General features: G+C 40.8%; 2 protein-coding genes across 2 annotated transcripts in view; one reads left to right on the forward strand and one right to left on the reverse strand.

The window, feature by feature from the left end:
* Nucleotides 1–6,163, forward strand: part of rnf10 (ring finger protein 10) — a 40,156-nt gene extending 33,993 nt beyond the window's left edge. Inside the window, exons 14-17 of the mRNA XM_063034418.1 lie at nt 39–139; nt 4,827–4,884; nt 4,996–5,148; nt 5,910–6,163. Of these exons, the coding sequence (XP_062890488.1) occupies nt 39–139; nt 4,827–4,884; nt 4,996–5,148; nt 5,910–5,983 (386 nt within the window). The 3' untranslated portion in view covers nt 5,984–6,163. The remainder of the gene's footprint in view (nt 1–38; nt 140–4,826; nt 4,885–4,995; nt 5,149–5,909) is intronic.
* Nucleotides 6,164–6,334: 171 nt separating this feature from the next.
* Nucleotides 6,335–20,671, reverse strand: pop5 (POP5 homolog, ribonuclease P/MRP subunit). Its single transcript, XM_063034419.1, has 5 exons — nt 20,582–20,671; nt 17,281–17,423; nt 12,922–13,071; nt 11,917–12,000; nt 6,335–10,436 (listed from the first exon to the last, which is right to left on the reverse strand). The coding sequence occupies exons 1-5, from the start codon at nt 20,599–20,601 to the stop codon at nt 10,327–10,329; spliced, it is 507 nt and encodes a 168-aa protein (XP_062890489.1). The 5' UTR covers nt 20,602–20,671; the 3' UTR covers nt 6,335–10,326.
* Nucleotides 20,672–23,866: the final 3,195 nt, after the last annotated feature.

The raw sequence follows: 23,866 nt of genomic DNA on the forward strand, positions 1-23,866 counted from the left end.
TTAATGTTTTAACATTTGAGTTCAACTTTTCCCTGTAGAATCAACATTGAACCCATCAGCTCCTGTGTTTAGTCCAGGGAGTCCTTCTCTGTGTGTTGGTAGCATGGAGGAGGATGTACACTTCCCTTCATTTGCTCAGGTAACAAGAATTAATTCAATTTTTAATTTTAAATATTTAGGATAAGCAGGTTTAACAACTGGGGAGAAGTACTGAATTTATGATAATGTTTACCTTTTTTACAATATATAAAAATAATAATCTGCAAGGACTGTTCATCCCTTCCTAGAACATGTATTTCTCAAATTCTTAGAGGAAAAATAGAATGTTATAGATAATTGAATTGTTTCAAACTGCCACCCTCTTAATTCTTTGATTCATTTATTCAACCTTTATAGGGCTTATAAAATAGTGCATCCAGTGAAAATAAGGTTATAAGCATAAATTGATTTTTGATAGAGTTAATGACAGCTATATTTATAATTAGTAAAATTTATGTAAATAGTGGAAAGCCAGTAAGCAACTGTGGATATGTTCTAAAGGCCATCTCACTGTCTCTGGAGAAAAGAGATATGTACATTTTCAGTTGATTCTTAAAACTTAAACTAGCATCAGTACAGTACAGAGAAGTATTTTGTGACTGGTCTGATGCCAACACTTGGCTGGCTACAGTAAAGGTGGTTTCAGCAGTCTCACCTCAAATTAAAACTTGCTGTCCACACTGCTGCAAGTGTGAGATTGGTTTAATGGCAATAGCCTCTGTAGCTAATTTTGAAATACATTATTCATGACAAATTGACTTGCCAGCTGGGGAGAATTACTGAATTGCATAATTACTCTTGAGTCACTGCATCTTTAGGAAAATTGCCTTGCTTTCACTGGAAGAAGTTGCTGTGAATCTACAATTTATTCAGTAAGTTCCTGTACATGGTTCTAACTCCATAATCAAGTTCGCAGACGACACCACGGTGGTTGGCCTGATCAGAGGGGATGACAAGACGGCCTACAGGGACGAGGTCCAGCACCTGGCCGCGTGGTGTGCTGACAACAATGTGGCCTTTAACACCCAGAAGACCAAGGAGATCATTGTGGACTTCAGGCACGCTAGGAGCCACACTCACGTCCCCATCAACATCAACGGAGCTGTAGTGGAGTGTGTATCAAGCTTCAAATTCCTTGGTGTCCACATTTCCAAGGATCTCACCTGGTCAAAAAGGCAGAACAGCGCCTTTATTTCCTGTGGAGCATCAAGAAAACTCACCTCTGTCCCAGGATACTGATGGACTTTTACCATTGAGAGCATACTCACCAACTGCATCTCAGTGTGGTATGTCAATTGTCCCATATCGGACCACAAAGCACTCCAGCGTGTGGTGAAAACTGCCCAGCAGATTATCGGCACCCAATTGCCCACCATTGAGAACATCTGCCCTAAACGCTGCCTGGGCAGGATGAAAAGCATTATCAGGGATGCATCTCACCCTAACCGTGAACTTTTTTACTCTCCTCCTATCCGGTAGGCGCTACAGGAGCCTCCGCTCCCGCACCAGCAGGCACAGGAAGAGCTTCTTCCCTGAGGCTGTGACCCTGCTGAACCTCTCATCACAGCGCCAAGCAGTATTGCATCCGTATTGTACTGTCTCAGTACTTTTATATTTGTGTGCGGTAGCACTTTTTATTCAGTGATATTGTAAATAACACTTCTTTGCATTTCTGGTCAGATGCTAACTGCATTTCATTGGCTTTGTATCTGTACTCGGCACAATGACAATAAAATTGAATCTAATCTAATATTGATGAGGCATAGCAAACTGTTACCCCTATTGGCTGACAAATATCTGCAATGATTTGTCATAATGTGATCGTTAATTCAGAGTCTGAACTGTTTTGTATTTGTGATTTTCACAGTAAGATGGCACAGAAATAGAACCTTCAGCCCAGTTAGTTAGTCCCATTTGTCTACATTTGGCCATGTCCCACTCCTTCCCTATTCATGAACCTGACCAAGTACCTCTAACTGTTATTTACCTCAGCAACTTCCCCTCGTAACTCATTCCATATACTGACCACTCTCTGGTAAAAAGGTTTCCCCTCAAACTCCTATTAAATCTTCTCTATAACTCCCATCCATTCGTTTTTGATTCTCCAACCTGGGAAAAAGACTGAGGCACAAAGATAGGGTCATACACTGCTGTGAGATTACCCCTTATTCTCTTGTGCAACAGTGTAACAAGCAGTTGCAAACTGTTCGATCTTTGTATAACTCAGTCCTTTGAGTCCCAGTAACATCCTCAAATCTTATCTCTTCCCACTCCAGCTTAATAGCATCTTTCCTTTAGCAGGATGACCAAACCTGATGGCAGTATTCCAAATGCAGTCTCACCAACGTCTTGTATTTAACATCCCAATTCTTGTACTCAATGTCCTGGTTGAAGGCTAGTGTGCTGACTCGCCCTCATGTACCATATATGGTTACCATTTCCCAGGGCACCGTGGTTTGCTATGAAAGTGCTACCTTCATTTGTCTTCCCACGTGCAACCTCTTGCATCTATTAAAATTAAAACTGTTTTTCATTCCTCAGCTCATTTACCCAGCTAATTAACATTCCTCATTAAATCCTGATAAGTGTCTTTACTGTCAATGAACCTACCAATTTTAGTGTCATCTGCAAACTTACCATCCTGCCTTGTACATTGCTACCAAATCTTTAAAAATATAGATGACAAATGGTGGGACACCATTGTCACAGGCCTCCAGGCTGTAAACCAGCTTTCACCAGCAACTTCTAATCATCAGCCAATTTTGTATCCAATGAGCTAGCTCTCTCTGGATTCCATTTGGTAGAAATGGTGATTCAGTTTCTGTGTGGAACCTTAGCAAAGGCTTAACCTTAGTTAAGTCCATATAGTTTGTGCCTACTGTCCTTCCCTCATCAGCAACTACCCTGGTTACTTTAAAAAAAAATTAAATTTGTGAGACATTATCTCCCATGCAAAAAGCCACACTGACTATCCCTAATCAACTCATGTCCTTCCAAGTGCTCATATACCTTATCACTTGGAACCCCCTCTAAAACTTACCACTGTTAGGATTGCTAGTTATAGTTCCCAGGTTTTTCTTTGCCGCCCTTAAAGGCATAACATTAGCCACGTTCCTGCCTTCTGACCCTTCAGCTGTCGCTAATGATATACCTGATCAGGCCATGGAGATTTTATCTACCTTCATGCAGCTTAAAACATCATACATATTTTAGTACATTACCATATTTTAATAAACCTTTGTTACCCTCTGTTACCTTCAGCTTTCAGATGTGAGGTTCTTGTGGATAGATTCAGTAAAATAAATCTATTTTAGCTCTTCCTTTTCACCCACTCTCTCTCCTCCCTCCTCCCCCCCACCACACGTACCTATGTTTTCTCTTTAAGTTGCTTTTGGTCATGAACCCAACCTCCATAGTCCCGTGACCAATTCCTCCACCCAACACCCTTTGTTAGCTGTCTTGAAATTTCCTCTGCAATCTCTTTCCCCTTTAGAAATTGCCACTGTTAACCACATTTTACTAAAACTGTTTCATTCATGCTTCCCTCAATTACAAATGCATTGTTGGGTCTAAGATATTCTGGTAGTCTCTGTCATGGTCTTTGTCTGTGTTAAGATCCTTGCCAATTTCTTATCCTTTGATCTCTGCAAACCCCATCCATATCTTTGTTACTTCAGAGTTGTCTTTTCCTGGTTAATCTTTCATTGACCTAAAGCTAATTTAATTTAATTCAAGTGTGTGCAGCGCACATTTTGTATAGTTTAACTAACTTCCTGACTGTTGGCTCCCACTGGATAATTTCTGAATTTTGGTATTCTGCTTCCATGGCCTGGCCTCTCTCTCTCTGTAACTTCTTTCAGCTTGTCTGTGTACTCCATTTCTGCTCTTTTGCTTGTGCCAAGTTTTCTTTCTTCCGCTTATGAAGACCCTTCTTTCAGCATCATTGGCCTAAGGTTTGGAATTTCCTCAAACCCCTTCAGCACGTTCAGACGATTTTTAAATCTAACCCCTGGGAAACTTATTTTATTACTTGTATAGCACAATGTTAAATCATGTTCAGTTTTTGCATCTATGAAGAACTTGGAACATTTTAATAGGTGCTATATAATTGCAAGTTATTAACCTCTTCCTTTTACCTCCATTATTCATCGCGGTGATATTTCTTTGCAGCTAGAGTAGTTCTAGTTTTCTGGCCCTTTTATTTGACTATTGACAGAGGATCCTTCAAAATACATGGAGTATGCTTTCTTATGTTATTTGGTATCTGCTCTTGGGTTTGTCCATCACCCACCCTTTGCTGAACCACAATGCTCTCTCTTCAGAAGGTCTCTGGCACAGAATACTACTCTCCCAGATTTCATTTCCTTCATTAGTCACCTTCGTGACTTAGACTTAGGGAATTCTGCCATTTTAGCAGTTCAGCTCTACTTTGGTTGTTTGTTATCAAATTTTTATGCCCTTATCACCTCCAGACTTCTTGCTCTACTAGCCTGCTACCCATTTCCATGTAAACTTTGGCCAAACTGCATTTGGCTTGTGATGTTCCAATCCTTTCTAAAGTCCTTCATGTCTTCACTTGTACCTTACTCTTAAAATTTCCCTTGACCTGCTGTATATGTGCTCTTTAGAAATTTCCATTTGCAGCTATAATTTTTTTCTCTAAAACTGTATTTTCCCATTGTCTCTTCCACGTGCTCTGGATTAGCATCTCTACTGTTGACTTGCTTTGATTTTGTTGATTTCGATATATTAAAGATCTTAAATGCTAGTTGTATTTCTTATTGTAGATGCTGAAGGATGGGAAGGCAAAAGCTGAAGTGTGGCCCAAAGTAACTCCAAGAAAAGGTTTCTTTTTAACATTTAACAAAATTTTCCAATTAATTTGTGGTTATTAGTTTCTGCTTCATCTTAGTGTGGATGTTAACAGTGAATGTGGATTTTTCTTTTGTCTGACAGCAGAAACAAGTTTGATGCCCCCAGCAGATAGTGATGGAGAAAGTGATATCTCTGACCGTGTACCTGTACCCAGTTTTCAGAATACTTTCAGCCAGGCCATGGAGGCAGCCTTCCTCAAGCTTGATAAAGTTCCAGTTCTAGAGGCTTGTGCAGGTAGGGGAGTAAATTGCAAAACCATCATTTGAAAGGAAAGGAAAATGGAAGTCTGACGCTAAACATAATATTGAGTCTAATTTGATTGTTACACATGCTATTTAATGCTAACGTTAAGATTGTGCTAAAGCTTTCGGTGGAATAGTTTTTCCCCTAGTTGTGTTCTGCGCATTTGATTCAAGCGGGTTTTCTATGCCTTAAGCTGCCACAAGTGTTGCATTATGTCTAACACAGTCATTCTTATTGGTGGAGAGGTTTGCAGAACAAGGCAACATCAAATGTTAGTGACAACACAAAGATCAATGATGTGAAAGAATTTTACTACACAACCAAGAGGTTAGGGTGTAGAACACCCTGCCATGGTGGTAAATTGAGTTGTAAAATTCAAGTAGCAATAGGATGAATAGTTGAAAAGAGTTGTCAGAGTTGCGGAGAAAGGACGGGAGTAAGACCAGTTGCGTTGGTCTAGGAACTGATTTTGGACATGGCACTGTCAATGACCTCCTTTCCTGCTGTAACTCTTCTGTGATCGTGTAGTTTCACAGGATTCTGACCTCTGTGTACTTTGTCAATTTTTTTTGGTGAGGTACTGAAACAACTTGTAATTTCTGTTTCTAATAGTCAACATCCTGAATAGCACTTTGAGTGTTTCATCTACAAATCTAGTATTTTGCAAAATGCAGTAGAAACAGTGGTGCCACTGATTCAATGAAAATTTTAATTTTAATTTTTTTCTAAATTTGTGCTCTCTATTTTTGCAGATGAGAAGAATGGGAAGAAGAAGAAGAAAAAGCAGAAGCTTCTTTTCAGCACTTCAGTAGTTCATACAAAGTAATGTAGACACCTGCCCCATTTTACCCATCCCAGTGCCACAGACAGCCACTACCTATATTTACATCAGCCACTGCCTGGGTGAGAGTTTTTGTTTTTAATTTGCTGCTGTAGTTTCAGACACCCAACCTTGGTTGTTTTTTTTTTGGTTGTACTTCAAATCTGTAACAGATTAGTGAAAGCATTTGTTTGAGTGGTTTGTAAAATGAAAAATTATCCTGTTTATAATGTACACAAATTTATTACAGTTGTGGAATGAATGCCATTTCCAATTCATACAGTCAAATTGTCTGGGGAAAGTTTTGTAAACTTAAGAAAATTAAAACCCAACTTTAATCTTCTATAATGTGTGAAGTTTCACTAGAGAATGAAACTATTTCATGGCATTGTTACCCTTTCCAAGAAGTAGCCATTCTATAAATATTTGGCATGTGCTCTTTTAACATTTTACAAAATTAGTCAGTGGTGTTGAAGCCCCTTTTGCCCATAAGCGACAGTACTGCAGTTTTATAAAGTATTCCTCCATTCTTTTCAAAGTACACCTACTCATTAGTATTCAGGTATTGAATTAGGAGTAATGAATTCCTCATCCCACCTTATTCTGTTGCGGTGGTAAAATGTAAAGGCTGGAATTTCCCTTTTGCTTTTGAAGATTTTAATTTGAAAAGCGGTGTATTGTTTTAAGAAAGTGGATGCAAGGCGTCTAATGAAGTGTTGTGGTTGGATTTATTACTACTTTCACTTTCCTTTAATGCAACAGCAAAGTAACTGAAACAATAAAAAAATATTGTTCACAATGTTGTTGATTTGTCTTAAACTATAAAAGGGAAACTTTGGTTAAATGGCTGTACATGGTGCTCCTACAAGGAGATGGGATTAAAATTTACTACCACCAATTGTCAGAAAGTTTCTCCCCAGCATGATTGGGTAATGGAATTCTAATGTACTGTGCAATAGAAATGAAAATTACTTGGATTTAGTGCTATTCTTCAACACCTGAGCAGTAAGACCAACAACATCACTAGTAAATTAAGGCCAAATGTTTGCTTTGACTTTTTAAACTAGATGTGCTTCTACCATAGTGGATCATTGGTAAGCTATGCAAAATTGCAACAGTAGGTCAATCTTAGACTTGTTTAATACATCAACAAAATTTCTCTACACTTCATCTTGTCCATGAACAACCAACTCAGGTTTAGTGAAAATTATCCCATGAATTAAGAACTTCCAGGTTTAAATAGATATATACAGTGTTACTACCAAAGATGAATATAGTAAAAACTGCGATCTTAATTGTTTGGAAATCCTGTTAGCACCTGACTGTGAGACATTGGGGCTGATTCCATGCTTCCTTTTCACAGGAAAATTGTACCACGTTTGTCGGTGTGCTAGTAGAAGTGATGTCAAATAATTCAGGAAATCTGCCAAGCAGCAACAAAACCCTGAGTGCGCCAGATTATTGGGAGTGTGTTTTTAAAAACAGAACGGTTGCAGCTGATATAAGTCCAAGTCCAGTTGCCTGAATATTGTGTACAGTGAGCTTATACAATGCAAATAGAAAAAATGGATTGAAAAATACCCTAAAGAGTGGCTCAGTAAAGCTGCTGCCTCACAGTTACGGTGATCTGGGTTTAATCCTGACTTGTGTAGAGTTTATACTGTATGTGGCCATGTGGGTTTATTCCCAGTACCCTCCCACCATGTGAGACATGCATGTAGATGATTTAACTGGGCACTATAAATTGCTTCTAATGTTTAGTTGAGTATTAGAATGTGGTTGATGGGGTGGGTGGCATTGATGGCATTGCAGGGGAAAATTGGTGGAGAATAGTGGTACTCTGAACTGGCAGAGACTCAATGGGGCATTCTAAAGGTAGTACTGCATTTTGGTGTCATTAGATCTGCTTCTTGGCACTGGGCGTGAAGAGATTTATTTTCTCACCCCTCCCCCATTTACAGCACAGTGCAGAAGTGTATGCAAACAGAAATTTGCACATTACGGTTCAGTAAACACAAGCATTACATTTTAGAACATAGAATATTACAGCACAGTGAAGGCCCTTCAGTGCCCGATGTTGTGCTGATCTTTTGACCTACCTTAAGATCAATCTGACCTCTCTTACATAGCCCTCTATTTTTCTGTCATCCATCAGCTCATCTAAGAGCTTCTTAAATGCCCCTGATGTATCTGTCTTTACCACCATCCCTGCCAGGATGCTCCACACACCTCCCGAGGGGGGTTGGAATATTACCTCTGATACCCTCTATACTTTCCTCCAATCACTTTAAAATTATGCTCCCTTGTATTAGCTATTTCTGCCTGTTATTATTTTGTACGAACACTCATTTATGTAGCATCCACCAGATTATTTTCGATGCAATTTTTGCTGATGCCTTCAATTCACTAATTTTACTGTACAGCTTTAGAATGTGGGAGGAAACCACAGCACCCGGAGGCGAGCCATGCAGTCATAGGGTGAACATGCAAACTCCTTAGACTAGCAGGTATTTAACAGATCTTACTGCCGGCACTGTAAAACAATTGTGCTAACTGCCACCCCACCCCGCAGTATATATGGACATTGAGGTTGTTCTAGCACTTTTGACACTGGTGAAATAGTTAGGCAAAGATACCAGAGGAGGTGAGAAGACCTTAAAGGGGTAATGTCATTATATAAACAATCTTTCCTACAGCATATGGATGCCAATTCCCTGTTCACAAATAAAATTACATTAGAGGAAAATACACAAGTAGACTGTTATTCCACAGCTGATACTGGGAGGAGTACATGGGAAGTAAAAGGAAAAGTTTGGCTTTAAGTAGCAAACGATGGCATTGAGACTGAAGAGTTGTGGAGAAGCTGTAGCCCTAAAATGATGTCAAGCTGAAGGTGATGCAATTAGAGAAGGAAGCTTGTTACCCTGAAAGGGTTTTTAAGGTGATAAACAGGAGCATGATTCCATTCCTGGTCTGAGGTCGAAAGATTAAAGAAAATGGGGATGGTGGCTTAATGATTAAAGTTTCTGAACTAAATGCAAAGATAAGAGTTGAAATCTTATCTTGGCAGCTGGGGAATTAAATATTTAGTCTAAGTGATAATAATATTATGGGCCTGTTATAAAACCCATCTAGTTCACTTTAAGGAAAGAAAACTTAAAATCTTTAGTTGAACTATGTCTACAGTTCAATAGCAACACAGTTGATTCTTAACCAACTGATTAAATTGCTCAATCATCCTTCCAGTTCAATCAAGCTGCTACAGGAGACCTGAAGAACTTGATTAAGGAACAAAAAGCGGATGCAGTCTGATGCAGCAAAACTTGTAATCCTGCCCATTTTGTCCACTCATTATTTTATACAGCTGGCGCTTCTGTTAAAGGAGCAGTCTCACAGTGGAGTTGTGCAACAGGCTAAGCTGTACTGATTTCATACCTTTCAGTACCATCCCAAGACTCTACCACAATTCCTAATAAGAATCACCAGATACTACATGTTGTTCTGCAACACTGGGGGGAAAATAAGATTCACTACTGTACAGGAAGAAAATGACTCAGAACTAAAACACAGATTAAGAGTGGTTAAGTAAGGGATTGAAGAGACAAAGGAAGAAAGTAGTATATCACCAAGACTTTAATTGCACAATAATTTAAATCCCACTAGTTACTAGTAACTAAGGGATTAGCAAATTCAGGAAAAGCCAGTATACTCTAGGTGCATTCCATTAGCAGCAATATCAACTTTAAGAATCAATGATAGTAAACTCATTCTCTGCTCCACAGAATCCCACAACGTGGGTTTCTTGCTATAACCCCAGCAAATAAATAACTTTGACATACCACGGTAAAACTTTCCATTTCTGTTTTGTCATCATCAGGAAGTTCAAGAAGCCAATGATCTGCATTCATTCCATCAGCAACAGTTGACCACAACTAGGTTTTCATGTTCCTGAGTGGAGGTGGGCTAAGTAATGTGTGACAACAGTAAGGCAATGCATTAGCCATAGCCATAGCAACCAAAGGCTAATATAAAAATTTGAATACTTTATGTCACCTTGCATCACCCATTAAATGCTAGTAACTGCTGAACTGGCTTGAGAATTTTGAATTTGCCCTTTTTAAACATCAGCCAGTACAATTTTAAGTGATTAGATGTACTTTGACAATGCATGGTAGTAAAGTTGGTAAGCTGTCTTTCAGTCTGTTCACAAAGTATCCGTGTACTAGCTGTACAGATGTAATCTTCATGGGTTTGGTTTGCAAGATGCTAAAAACCTTGATACTGCCAGACATCTGTAGGGAAGCGGTCCACAATGCAGGTCTTCACTATTATTCAGATTTGAAAATAACTTAATCAGTATCTGTTTCTTCCACTTCCTCACCTACATCGTATGACTGATCTTCATCCGATACTTTTAGTGAACAATGCAGAAGAGATCTTCGAACAGATTCTCTCTCCTCTAAAATGAAGAAAAATAATTAGTGCCTGTCTGAAAGGCCCAAAAATACATTAGCTTAAACCTTTGTATCATCATCCATTTGTTCCAAAAGTATGATAAAATCTTACAGCCTAGTCTTGTATGTTTCCACCTAAAGATATTCCTGTACTGGAGTACAGGTTTCCCTAACGTGCCCAGGGCAGTACAATTGAGTCTAGAAGCACAAAAACTGAATCCAGGTAGTGCTCTGCTGGGGGAGAAGCTGACAGTGATGCAGGTGGATGCTCTCCTGGTGTCATGGATTATTGATTACCTGACTGGCAGACCACAGTACGTGTGCTTGCAACACTGTGTGTCTGACAGAGTGATCAGCAGCACTGGGGCTCCACAGGGGACTGTCTTGTCTCCCTTTCTCTTCACCATTTACACCTCAGACTTCAACTACTGCACAGAGTCTTGTCATCTTCAGAAGTTTTCTGATGACTCTGCCATAGTTGGATGCATCAGCAAGGGAGATGAGGCTGAGTACAGAGCTACGGTAGGAAACTTTGTCACATGGTGTGAGCAGAATTATCTGCAGCTTAATGTGACTAAGGAGCTGGTGGTAGACCTGAGGAGAGCTAAGGTACCGGTGACTCCTGTTTCCATCCAGGGGGTCAGTGTGGACATGGTGGAGAATTACAAATACCTAGGGATACGAATTGACAATAAACTGGACTGGTCAAAGAACACTGAGGCTGTCTACAAGAAGGGACAGAGCCGTCTCTATTTCCTGAGGAGACTGAGATCCTTTAACATCTGCCAGACGATGCTGAGGATGTTCTACGAGTCTGTGGTGGCCAGTGCGATCATGTTTGCTGTTGTGTGCTGGGGCAGCAGGCTGAGGGTAGCAGACACCAACAGAATAAACAAACTCATTCGTAAGGTCAGTGATGTGGGGATGGAACTGGACTCTCTGACGGTGGTGTCTGAAAAGAGGATGCTGTCCAAGTTGCATGCCATCTTGGACAATGTCTCCCAGAATGTACTGGTTGGGCACAGGAGTACATTCAGCCAGAGACTCATTCCACCTAGATACAACACGGAGCGTCATAGGAAGTCATTCCTGCCTGTGGCCATCAAACTTTACAACTCCTCCCTTGGAGGGTCAGACACCCTGAGCCAATAGGCTGGTCCTGGACTTATTTCCTGGCATAATTTACATATTACTATTTAACTCTTTATGGTTTTATTATTATTTAATTATTTATGGTGCAACTGTAACGAAAACCAATTTCCCCCAGGATCAATAAAGTATGACTATGACTATGATTTTGATCTGTTTAATTAGAGGAAAGTCTAACCTTACCCTCAATGCTTCAGGAACCCTGACCAATTTCTTAACACTGATGCTCATATTCAAATTATTGGAGATTTGCTTTCTCTTTGTGCTGGTCTAGTATAACTGATGCTAGAATATAACCTACAAAGAACATTCCAGACATCTCAAATTTTTACTTACTTTTGGTTTTACAGTCTCTGAGGAGCAGCAGCAACTGCCTGCGATTATACTGGATCAGGAACTTCTGGCAGCTTCGAATTGTACCTTGAATTTAAAAAAAAATCATTGTTATTACTGTTGTGTAAAAGTTAATGTGTGAAACTCAAGGGTGGAATTGATTACATACATATATACAAGTACATTTGTCTTTGATTAATTGTTGAAAGTTCAATGTTTGATAAACTTTCTAGGTTGGTTAGGGCACAATATTGTATTCAATGCATGGAATCTATAAATGATTATAATCTCAAGGGGTTGAAGCTGGGTTCTAAATATGCCTGCTTTATATTCAGATAGTCGGCATGAAAGTGATGGGGGCTTAAATTTCCATGATGCAGCCAGAAACACCCGCAATTATGGAGCACAAGAGTTATGGATCCCTTAAATATCTTAAAATCAAATATATACAACTATAATTACAACAATAACTCCGTCAGAACTCAGACCAGCAACAACTAAAAATGGGAATTAAATAAATAAATAGACCATCTATTTTAAGTATTGGTGGAAGGATAAATATTAGCCAGAATCCGAACTCTTAGTCTCCCTTTTAAGAAAAAAAACCATGAAAACACAATTTCATTTTCTACCCAAAGGGACGTATTAACTTGTTTTAACTCTGCATTCTTCTTTCCCCTCACCTCCCTTCAAAGTTCAAACAGTCTAGTTCTTCCTGAGTGATGGGGCCTATTCAGATCACGAGTTTAAACCGACAACTTTCTCATGCAGGGAGGTAGGTGTAACCAAGACTAAAGTGGAGTCGAAAAGACTGTTTTCTTCATTTTTCCCCAAAACAAATTGCATGTTAGGATACACAAGCACCTGGTCACAAAAGGCTGTTGAAACTAACTGACAATTGAGAGTAAATCGGGATTAGAGTAGGTAAACAAGTTGGAGAAGTTGGCAACGTGTATATCTCCACAGGCTTCAATGACAAAATCGACATCAGAATTTACAACGTTTTACCTGCCACGTGTAACGTGTTAAAAAAACAATGGAACTTTTGGTTCTTGTTCTCCAGAAAGGTGATAAACATCAGCGCTGTCGACAGCATTCTGTAGAAGTCTTTTTGACACCTTAGTAAGACTATCCCTGTGTAGGCATTTAGGTATGTGACTGGGAGAAGTGAAACAAAAAAATTAAATTGTCAAAGTACAGCAATGATGTAAGTTTATCTTTTAGATATTTTCTCCCTCCAAGGTTCAAGGAAGAACAATTAGAAGGAATAATCTGCAAAATATATACAACTAATTACACATTAAATTTGCATGTGAAAATCTAGCTGGAACATTGTTCTCAAAAAGGCTGAAAAACAAATCTATAAGGTTGTGATTTTTAATTGGTAAATAGTATTAGAGCTCATGGAGGAAGCTATTTAGCCCAGATGGCACTCTGGAAAAAGCTTATTTGTCCCACAGCCTTGCCCTGTCTTTATAGCCTTGCAATTTTTATTCTACTTTCAAAATATATAGAATTCCCATTTTGAAAATTGCTTTACATTGAAAAATGCATTTGAGATTACAATAATTTGCTGTGATAAAATGTTATCACCTCCTTTAAGTGTCCTTCAATTACAGCCTTCTGACTGGTGGAAACTTACTCATCATTGATTTTTGTCTTAATACTTCAAAATTTAGAGCCTCCCAATTAATCTTCGGCTCAACCTTTGCTCCAAGAAAACAATCTCAGCTCTATTAGTCTCTCCATATGAGTGAAATATCTACCCCTAGAAAAACAAAATGTCCAACTGGACACATTAAGAATAAGTTTGCAAAAGTATGAGGATGGAACTTGGCCAAACGACAACCTGAAACTAATGGCAATGACATAATAACCAAGAATGAGCTCCACTCCCGTTTCACCAGCCTGCATTTGACAAGAGTTAAGTACAAAACTGAATAACTGTAAACACATTCATCAATCTGTTAACTCTTTGATTAACTCCTTGCTTTTTAACACAGAACATAGAATAGTACAGCACAGTACAGGCTCTTCGGCCCACAATGTTGTGCTGACCCTTAAGCCCTGCCTCCCATATAACCCCCCCACCTTAAATTCCTCCATATACCTGTCTAGTAGTCTCTTAAACTTCACTAGTGTATCTCCTCCACCACTGACTCAGGCAGTGCATTCCACGCACCAACCACTCTCTGAGTAAAAAACCTTCCTCTAATATCCCCCTTGAACTTCCCACCCCTTACCTTAAAGCCATGTCCTCTTGTATTGAGCAGTGGTGCCCTGGGGAAGAGGCGCTGGCTATCCACTCTGTCTATTCCTCTTATTATCTTGTACACCTCTATCATGTCTCCCCTTAACCTCCTCCTCTCCAAAGAGTAAAGCCCTAGCTCCCTTAATCTCTGATCATAATGCATACTGGTAAATCTCCACTGTACCCTTTCCAATGCTTCCACATCCTTCCTATAGTGAGGCGACCAGAACTGGACACAGTACTCCAAGTGTGGCCTAACCAGAGTTTTATATAGCTGCATCATTACCTCACAACTCCCTGATGAAGGGTCTCGACCCAAAACGTCAACTGTACCTCTTCCTAGAGATGCTGCCTGGCCTGCTGCGTTCACCAGTGATTTTTATGTGTGTTGCTGCCTGTAGCCTATTTTATCATGTCCCTCCAAGTACCCCGAGACCTCGTCCTTAATAATTGACTCCAGCATCTTCCCAACCACTGAGGTCATACTAGCTGGCCCATAGTTTTCTTGCTTCTGCATCTCTTCCTCTTGAAGAGTGGAATAAATTTTGCAGTTTTTCAGTCTTCCAGAACCATTCTAGAATCTAGTGATTCTTGAAAGATCATTACTAATGCCTCCACAATCTCCTCAGCCACCTCTTTCAGAACCCTGGGGTGTACACCAACTGGTCCAGATGACTTAACTACCTTCAGACCTTTCAGTTTCCCCAAGAATCTTTTCTCTAGTAATGGTAACTTCACACACTTCATGAACCCTGACACCTAGAACTTCACCATACTGCTAGTGTCTTCTAATAAAGAAGACTGATGCAGAATACTTATTTAGTTCATGTGCCATTTTCTCATCCCCCATTACTACCTCTCCAACATCATTTTCCAGCAGTTCGATATCCACTCTCTCCTCTCTTTTGCACTTTATGTATCTGAAGAAACTTTTGGTATCCTCTTTCATGTTATTGGCTAGCTTACCTTCATAGTCTATCGTAATAACTTTTTTAGTTGCCTCTGTTGATTTTTAAAAGCTTCCTAATCCTCCAACTTCCCACTAATTTTTGCTCAATTATATGCCCTCTTTTTGGCTTTTATGTTGGCTTTGACTTCAATCGTTAGCCACTGTTGTGCCACCTTTCCTTTAGAATATTTCCTCCTCTTTGAGATGTATATATCCTGTGCCTTCCGAATTGTTTCCAGAAATTCCAGCCATTGCTGCTCTGCCGTCATCCCTGCCAGAGTTCTTTTCCAATCAGTTCTGGCCAACTCCTCTCTCATGCCTCTGTAATTCCCTTTACTCCACTGTAATACTGATACATCAGACTTTAGATTCTCCTCATATTTCAGGGTGAATTCGATCATATGATCACTTACCCCTAAGGGTTCTTTTACGTTAAGTTCTCTCATCAGTTCTGATTCATTGCACAACACTCAGAATAGCTGATCCCCTAGTGGGCTTAACCATGAGCTGCTCTAAAAAGCCATCTTGTAGGCATTCTAGAAATTCTCCCTCCCGGAATCCAGCACCAACCGATTTTCCCAACCTATCCACATAATGAAATCCCCCATGACCATTGTAACATTGCCCTTTTGGCATGCATTTTCCATCTCCCATTGTAATTTGTAGACCGCATCCTTACTACTGTATACAAGGGTCTTTTCACCCTTGCAGTTCCTTAGTTCTATCCACAATGACTCAACACCTTCCAAACCTGTCACCTCTTTCTAATGATTTGATTTCACTTTTTAACCAATAGTGCAACGCCACCCCCTCAGCCTTCCTGCCTGTCCTTTCGATCCTTGGACACTAAGCTCCCAGCTAAAATCTTCTTTCAGCCATAATTCAGCAATGCCTACAACATCATACATGCCAATCTGCAACTGTGCTGCATATTTTTTCTACCTTATTCTGTATACTGCGTACATTCAAATATAACACATTCAGTCCCATACAGTATTCACCCTTTTCGATTTTGTCTGGGTTTTAGAAACATAGAAAATAGGTGCAGGAGTAGGCCATTCGGCCCTTCGAGCCTGCACCGCCATTTATTATGATCATGGCTGATCATCCAACTCAGAACCCCGCCCCAGCCTTCCCTCCATACCCCCTGATCCCCGTAGCCACAAGGGCCATATCTAATTCCCTCTTAAACATAGCCAATGAACTGGCCTCAACAGTTTCCTGTGGCAGAGAATTCCACAGATTCACCACTCTCTGTGTGAAGAAGTTTTTCCTAATCTCTGTCCTAAAAGGCTTCCCCTCTATCCTCAAACTGTGACCCCTCGTTCTGGACTTCCCCAACATCGGGAACAATCTTCCTGCATCTAGCCTGTCCAATCCCTTTAGGATCTTATACGTTTCAATCAGATCCCCCCTCAATCTTCTAAATTCCAACGAGTACAAGCCCAGTTCATCCAGTCTTTCTTCATATGCAAGTCCTGCCATCCCAGGAATCAATCTGGTGAACCTTCTTTGTACTCCCTCTATGGCAAAGATGTCTTTCCTCAGATTAGGGGATCAAAACTGCACACAATACTCCAGGTGTGGTCTCACCAAGGCCTTGTACAACTGCAGTAGTACCTCCCTGCTCCTGTACTCGAATCCTCTCGCTTTTAAGTTGCAACACATCCTGTTGACTGCAATTTTGCCCTATCAATAGCCTCTCCTCACTACACATTGCCTCTGTTTGTAATCCAGCTACGTCATCTTCAGTACTATCATCTACAATACTTCTTGCATTGAAATACAGTATACACAGCTCAGGACACTAGTCGCATTGAAATCTATAGTGAAACCCAATACCTTTGATCTGTAATATCCTTGTCTTGGAGTGATCAGGACTGAGAACTGGCTAAATTTTTCTCTTTTCCCCAAGAGCAGAGGCAAACTGCAATGGTACTGCTGTAAAACCAGTTAAGGGAAAGTATCCCAGTATTCCACACAGGATCAAAACACAAGCCAAATACTGCATCAGGAATAAAAACAGCAAGGCTAAGCCACGATTATGGTGACAAAATCATTTGTGAGCAGAGAGAGATACGACTTGTTCAGTAAATTTAACATTAACAAATTAGACCAACGGATTGCATTTAACCGCTTTAATTAATGTGGACCTTTTGTTACCAACCTTCCAGACGTAAGCTACAACAGCCAATGCCAAAGTCACCATGTATTTGATTGATGGTGTTTCTTACATTTCGAATGATGCTTCGGATATCTAATTGCTGGCGATAGTGTGGTTTCTCAAACACTATCTCACACAGAAGGTACCTGAATGAGAAATGCAACAGAATTGATTAGTATTTTCTCTGTACCATAATGAGAAAACTTTCCATGGCAGGTAAACCAGTTCAAACTGTGCCTTCACCTCACCACTGCTACTGAAAGGTCATGTTCATATAGGGTTGGCACTATAGCGTTGTGGTTAATGCAAATGCCAATCTGTAAGATGGGGAGTTCGATTCCCGCTGCTGCCCAAAAGGAGTTTATATGTTCTCCCAGTGGCCTTGTGGGTTTTGCCTGGGTGCCCCGGTTTCCTCCCACATCTCAACGATGTACGGGTTAGAATTAGTGAATTGAAGGCACGCCATGTTGGTGATGAAAGTGTGATGATTCTTGGTAGCTGCCCCCAGCACAATCCTCACTGATTTGATTTGACGTAAAAGAAGCAATTCACACTATGTTTTGATGTAGATGTGACAAATTAAGCTAATCATTGACTGTCCAACTACAAATATTTTGAGATGTTGAACCCATGTAATCATAATTACTTACAATAATTTGTTAATCAAGAACAAGTCTTATCCCCTGAATTGTAAGTAAGCAAGATGTTAAAAATTGCTTAACATTTTCATTGAAATGAACACTCTGACTTGAAAAACATATATCAGACTTTCCAGAAAATAACCGCTTCATCCAGGTGCTCAAATATGTCTGATGGCTTGGGGCAGATTTAACCTGCTGCAGCAAGTCATTAAAATGTAGGCTACAGTGCTGTGTTACAACTTAGGCCTGGAACTTGTAGATGGTCGGAGAAATCCTTTAATGGAACTCCCAACTATTAATAAGAAATACATGACTGATTTATGAAAGATAAGGAAGACAATCAAAGAGATGCAAGTGACTGCAGATACTGAAATTTGGAGTAACATACAAAGTGCTGGAAAAACTCAGCAGGTCAGGCAGCATTTACAGAGGGAAATGAACAAAGTTCAAAGTAAATTTAATGCACAACTCTCTGACTGTGGTATGACAGCCATTGTTCATTTGCACAGAGGAAGGCATCCAGCACAGCAGCAAAGACAATAGCTTTATCTAAACACAGGAGATTTTGCAGATGCTGAAACTATTTAAATTTATCTAAAGGTTTAAGAGGCAATTACTACCAGCTCAGCAATCTGTTCAAGAAAACTTTACAACACTGTGGACAGAGTAGCAAATTAATTTTGTTATTTCAAAATGACCAGAAGCAAGTTTCAAATTTCCCAATTTTGAGGATGATTTTCAATTCCAGCTCAATTTTGGAATAACTTGAATTTCTCTTTAAATTTTAAACCTCTTATTATACGTTATTTTGAGGGCATTCACCTTGCACGATGAGAAACTTTTTCCCCTTAGAGAATCTGTCCACAACCAGAAGCCAGAGGCACGTTTAACATGAGCAAAATGAGATTTGAAGAATATTTTGACCTATGGCCCGAAACACTATCCTCTTGCTCCAACAGATACTGCCTTAGCCGCTGTCTTCCTTCAGCAGTTTCATTCCTCCCCCCCACCCCCCATAACTCCTGTATCTGTAGACTTCTGCATTTTTGTTTTAATCCAGAGGGCGGTTACAACCTGGAGTTCGCTGACTGAGGAGGCACTGGAAATCATCTGGGACAAATGGGAAAAAGAGTCATCAATGTGGTTGTGGGAATCATGAGTAGCAACTTAATCATGAATACTGGTGACCAGCCTAGCCTCTGAAATTGAGATAGAGGCTTCACTGAAGGGATAGACCATGTGGAGGCAAAAGTAGGGTGGAATTGATCAAGAAATTTTCTAATTTGGGGCAAAAACAGGAATAGGCATCTATACAATGTATTAGAAAGAAAGATTAAAATATTGAATGTGAATGCTCCTTTTAGGAAGTAAACAATATCAAAGAGAAAATTTTTAATTAAAGGACAAGTATATACTAGATGGAGAGGAACCATTTAAAACTCAATGCAGGAGGATGTCATCCTGATGGGGTGGGATTTCACACAAGGTGAAAACGGAAACAGTGATGGGTGTTGGAAATGCAACACACACACAAAAGGAGCATGCTGGAAACAGTCAGGTCAGATAGCGTCCACGGAAATTCAGATTAACGTAGTCATATACACCCAGGGTGCAATGAAATTCCTTATTTGCATGAAACTTCCAGATTAGGGGTTTGCAACCCTTTTTTTTTAATACCAGTGACCCCTGCCATAATTGAGGGATCCATAGATCCCAGGTGGGGAACCTCCATCATAGAATAAATAGTATACACAGCAATAATAAATACAATAGTGACAAGCAGTGCAAAATGAAATAGCACAAAAAAAGAGATCATGCAAAAGGTAGTATTAAGATCCAAGAACATGACAGCACTCCTGGGAAGGGGATGTGAAAGAGGTGATTGCTTCGGAAGTCTAATAACCACGGGGAAGGAGCTGTTCTTGAGTCTGGTTCTCCGAGCTCCTGTATTCTTCTCCCAGATTTCCAACATCTGCAGGTTTTGTTTATGACTTTTTCTAAAATTTTGGGCAGAGAGGTGGAAATAATTAAAGGGACTAAATGAAAACTACGTATTTACCATACTGCTGGACAACTAAAATGTCCAGGACTTTACAGTGATGGTGACAGCGAAGGTTCATGATTGCTGAGACACCAGGAACAGAGTTATGGGGAGAGAGTGAGCAGCCTGGGACTTTACTGGTGAGCAGAACGAGTATGGGGTGATATGACAGAGATGTGTAACATCATGAGGGAGACAGACAGGGTGAAACCAGAGTCTTTTTCACCCCATGTTGGGGAAGTCAAGACAGAGACTTTAGGTTTAAGGTGATAGATTTATTAAGAACCTGAGGGGCATTTTTTTCACCCTCGGACTGGTCTCTGGTCAGTGTTTGGAACCGGCTGCCAGAGGGAATGGTTGATGTAGGTACATTAATTAAATAAAAAGATTAGAGCCAAACACGGGCACATGGAACTAGTTCAGGTGGGAATCTTAGTCGGCATGGATGGGACGAGCCGAAGGGCCTGTTTCTCTGCCGTGTAACTATGACCGCGACTCCAAGTTCACTGGAAGTTTCCGTCCGTTTTGGGAGAATTTAACCCGGGGCGGAAGAAGGAGTTAATTTAACGGTAATGAAGACATTCCGCCCGTCTCCAAGCTGAGGCACCCGAACCTCCCTTACCTGGACTTGAAGCGCACCATCACTGCCCGCGCACAGGAAACGAGGGCGGCCTCGCCGAGTGACAACGCAGCGGACGAATCACGACCGCGAAGGTGATGGGCGCTCCGATATCTGCGCCAATGGGTATAATGTACAGGCGGGGTTTGTGACGTCTTTCCGGGTGTGATGGGACATTGAGTTCAGTGCGCTTGTGGTGTGGACTAGGTTAAGGCTGGGACACTGTGCATTAAACAAAACATTGAAAATGACAGGGAAACGCCAGACAGGACTGTGTGAGGAATGTCAGGAAGAGGAGTCAGTACAACATGTAGTTCTGAGCTGCAGGAAGTATGGGATACAGGGAGAGATGATGAGAATTAATCTAAGGGAGTTGGGGATGCAGGAATTCACATTAAAAGGGTTGCTGGGCATGGGTAAGAGAGCACAGGTCAGGGTATTTTTAGCTTTCTTAAGGGGTACAGGGGTTGTTTATAGGATATGATGGATAAACAGGAATAGGATACTAGGATGGCCAAAGAGGGAAGGGTAAAGTGTAGATTAGCGCGCGCGTGTGTGTGTGTGTGTGTGTGTGTGTGTGTGAGATATTGGGTGAAGGGATTTAAAATATAAGTCTATTGCACACTCCGGAGCAGAAGGTGGTGGTAATGCACCATTAAGCTGGGTGCCAACTGCCGTAAAACAAGATAGATAGATAGATAGAGAGAGAGAGAGCGCACTGTGGTGAGTGCCTTGTTACTGTTGGGTGGGCATAAGTTCAGTCAAAGGTTACTTAGAAATGTTCAGACACGGGAACAGAGTTCTCCTAGTGTGGCTAATTGTTTTTTTTAAAACCACGCTGGTGTATTCCTGGCCATGCACAGGAGTGGGAGTTCTCCAAAGCCAATTCCAGAGGCACAAGAAGAGATTGAGATGTTGAGCAAACACACACACACACACACACACACACAATACTGGAGGAACTGATGAAGGGTCTCAGCCGAAATGTCGACTGTCATTTCCTTCCATAGATGCTGCCTGACCTGCTGAGTTTCTCCAGCATTTTGTGTGTGGCAGCCAATTCTAAGTGTGAGGTTTCCTCAGGCAAGGGCATCTAGGATGAACAGAGAAGAAATTGTGATTAAATGTTTTTGCATTTCTGGAAGAAGGCTATGGAAGCTCAGTCACTGAGTAGATGCAAGGAAAAATCAAAAGATTCTAGGATATCTCCATGATAAGGCATCGTTAGTCTTGCAAGAGCATGGATCTGCGCCTGGAAAATCTTCCCCTGGAGAGTGTGCAGGCCTGGGCAAGGTTGTATGGAAGACTGGCAGTTGCCCATGCTGCAAGCATCCCCTCTCCACGACACCGATGTTGTCCAAGGGAAGGGCATTAAGACCCATACAGCTTGGCACCGGTGTCGTCGCAGAGCAATGTGTGGTTAAGTGCCTTGCTCAAGGACACAACACATTCCCTCGGCTGGGGCTCGAACTCACGACCTTCAGGTTGCTGGTCCAATGCCTTAACCACTTGGCCACGTGCCCACAAAGGACTATAGGTTCAGTGAAGTGACTATAAGCGTAGGGCATCAAAGTTCAGTCTCGGTGCTGTCTGTAAGGAGTTGTACGTTCTCCCCGTGACTCTGCTGGTTTCCTCCGGGTGCTCTGGTTTCTTTCCACGGCCCAAAGATAGATAGTAGGTTAATTGGTCATTGTAAATTGGCCTATGGTTAGGCTAGGGTTACATTGGTTGGGTGGTTAAGCAGCACAGCACAGCGGGCGGGAGGGGTCTATTCCACACGCTCTGTCTACATAAAAATAAGTAAAAGTGATGATGCGTTAAAAGATCAGCCAATGTATTGAAAGGCAGAGGATATGGAGGGGCAAATGGCCAACCCCTCTTTTTCATAAATAGTAGATTACTTTCAAGTTCATTTGAGTTTCTAGCTGATGATCCAGTTAAGGCAGAATAATCTTTACAACAGTATGTTAAACTGTGTAAAATTACAGTTCTACCAAAAGATGCCATCAAAACGAACCATTTTGTTTTCTTTGAAAGAAAAGAGGATCTGCCATAATCCGAATCAGGTTTATTATCATTGGCATGTGACTTTCTTGCAGATACTGTATGTTTGCCAGGTGAATTTTATACCTGATGAAAACTCTACAATGGGAAAGCAGGCTGCTATTGAAAATGCCATCGCAATAGCTGAAGGCTTTTGCCAATGATGATGTAGATCAGGGGTTCCCAATCTGGGGTCCACAGACCCCCTGGTTAAAGGTGAGGATCCCTGCTCTAGATGTTAATATTTCTTGTGTTACATTGTATCTAGGGAGGCAGAGGGATTAGTGCCAATTCAGCCTTTGTTTGTCACAGACTGTGAATTTTGTAAAGGTTGCATTTTCTAAGAGGCTGTACAGAATTCTGGTCACTAGCACTTGAACTAACACCCTCTTCTAACAGCAACCAACTGAGCAAGAGTCAGTGTTGTTGCTGAGGAGTTTGGTACTCAAATCCCTACCTTCTTTCTCAACACAGCAATTAACTTTCAAATGAAATAATATGCTTTATAGTTGTTTTAATATTTATATGAAATGAATATGAATATAAGTCCCTAGACAACCCAGGATTAATCGAAGCTCTGAGGAATTCAGATGAGCAATTAGGCCAAGCATGCATTTGGAGAGCTATCCCACAGACTAATCAAGCAGTAGCTTATTACGTTTTCATAGAATTAAACTTTTCAGTCAATATCTCAGCCTATTCCATCCCATTTCCTGCGTACACCCTGTCCCATTTCAGGACAGGATTGACACTTGTGATATGCGATGATACCCATCAAGATAAATGTCCTGGGAGTCCTGAATAATGATTCTGGACTATTATGAAGTCTGATCACAACAGGGAAGGAAACCTCCCACGGATCACAGGCTACTATTTTTATTTAACTGACGAATTAGTGCTCCCACACATTGAACAAAGAAGCAGCAAGGACATTATGTAGTGCACCAAACAGAGGGAATGTCACAGAATGTTTACGGCAGGAAGGAAGGCACTTGGCCAGTCAACTCTGGAAAAACCAATCCAGCTAATGCTACTCTCCCATTCTGTTCCTTTGGCCCGACATCTCTTCCCTTTCAGTCACGGCAATATACATCACAAAAATTGATCCAGAAACATCCCTACCTGACTGAGCTAAAGAGTCTTGAAGAGGGCCAGTGGCAGGTAACGAAAGAACCAACATCCTTACCAATCTATCCATGTCAGGTTCATCTCTCCATTAGTTATCTGCAGGAGTGACAGTGCCCA

Source organism: Mobula hypostoma, chromosome 27 (assembly GCF_963921235.1).
Source record: "Mobula hypostoma chromosome 27, sMobHyp1.1, whole genome shotgun sequence".
Lineage (NCBI taxonomy): Eukaryota > Metazoa > Chordata > Chondrichthyes > Myliobatiformes > Myliobatidae > Mobula > Mobula hypostoma.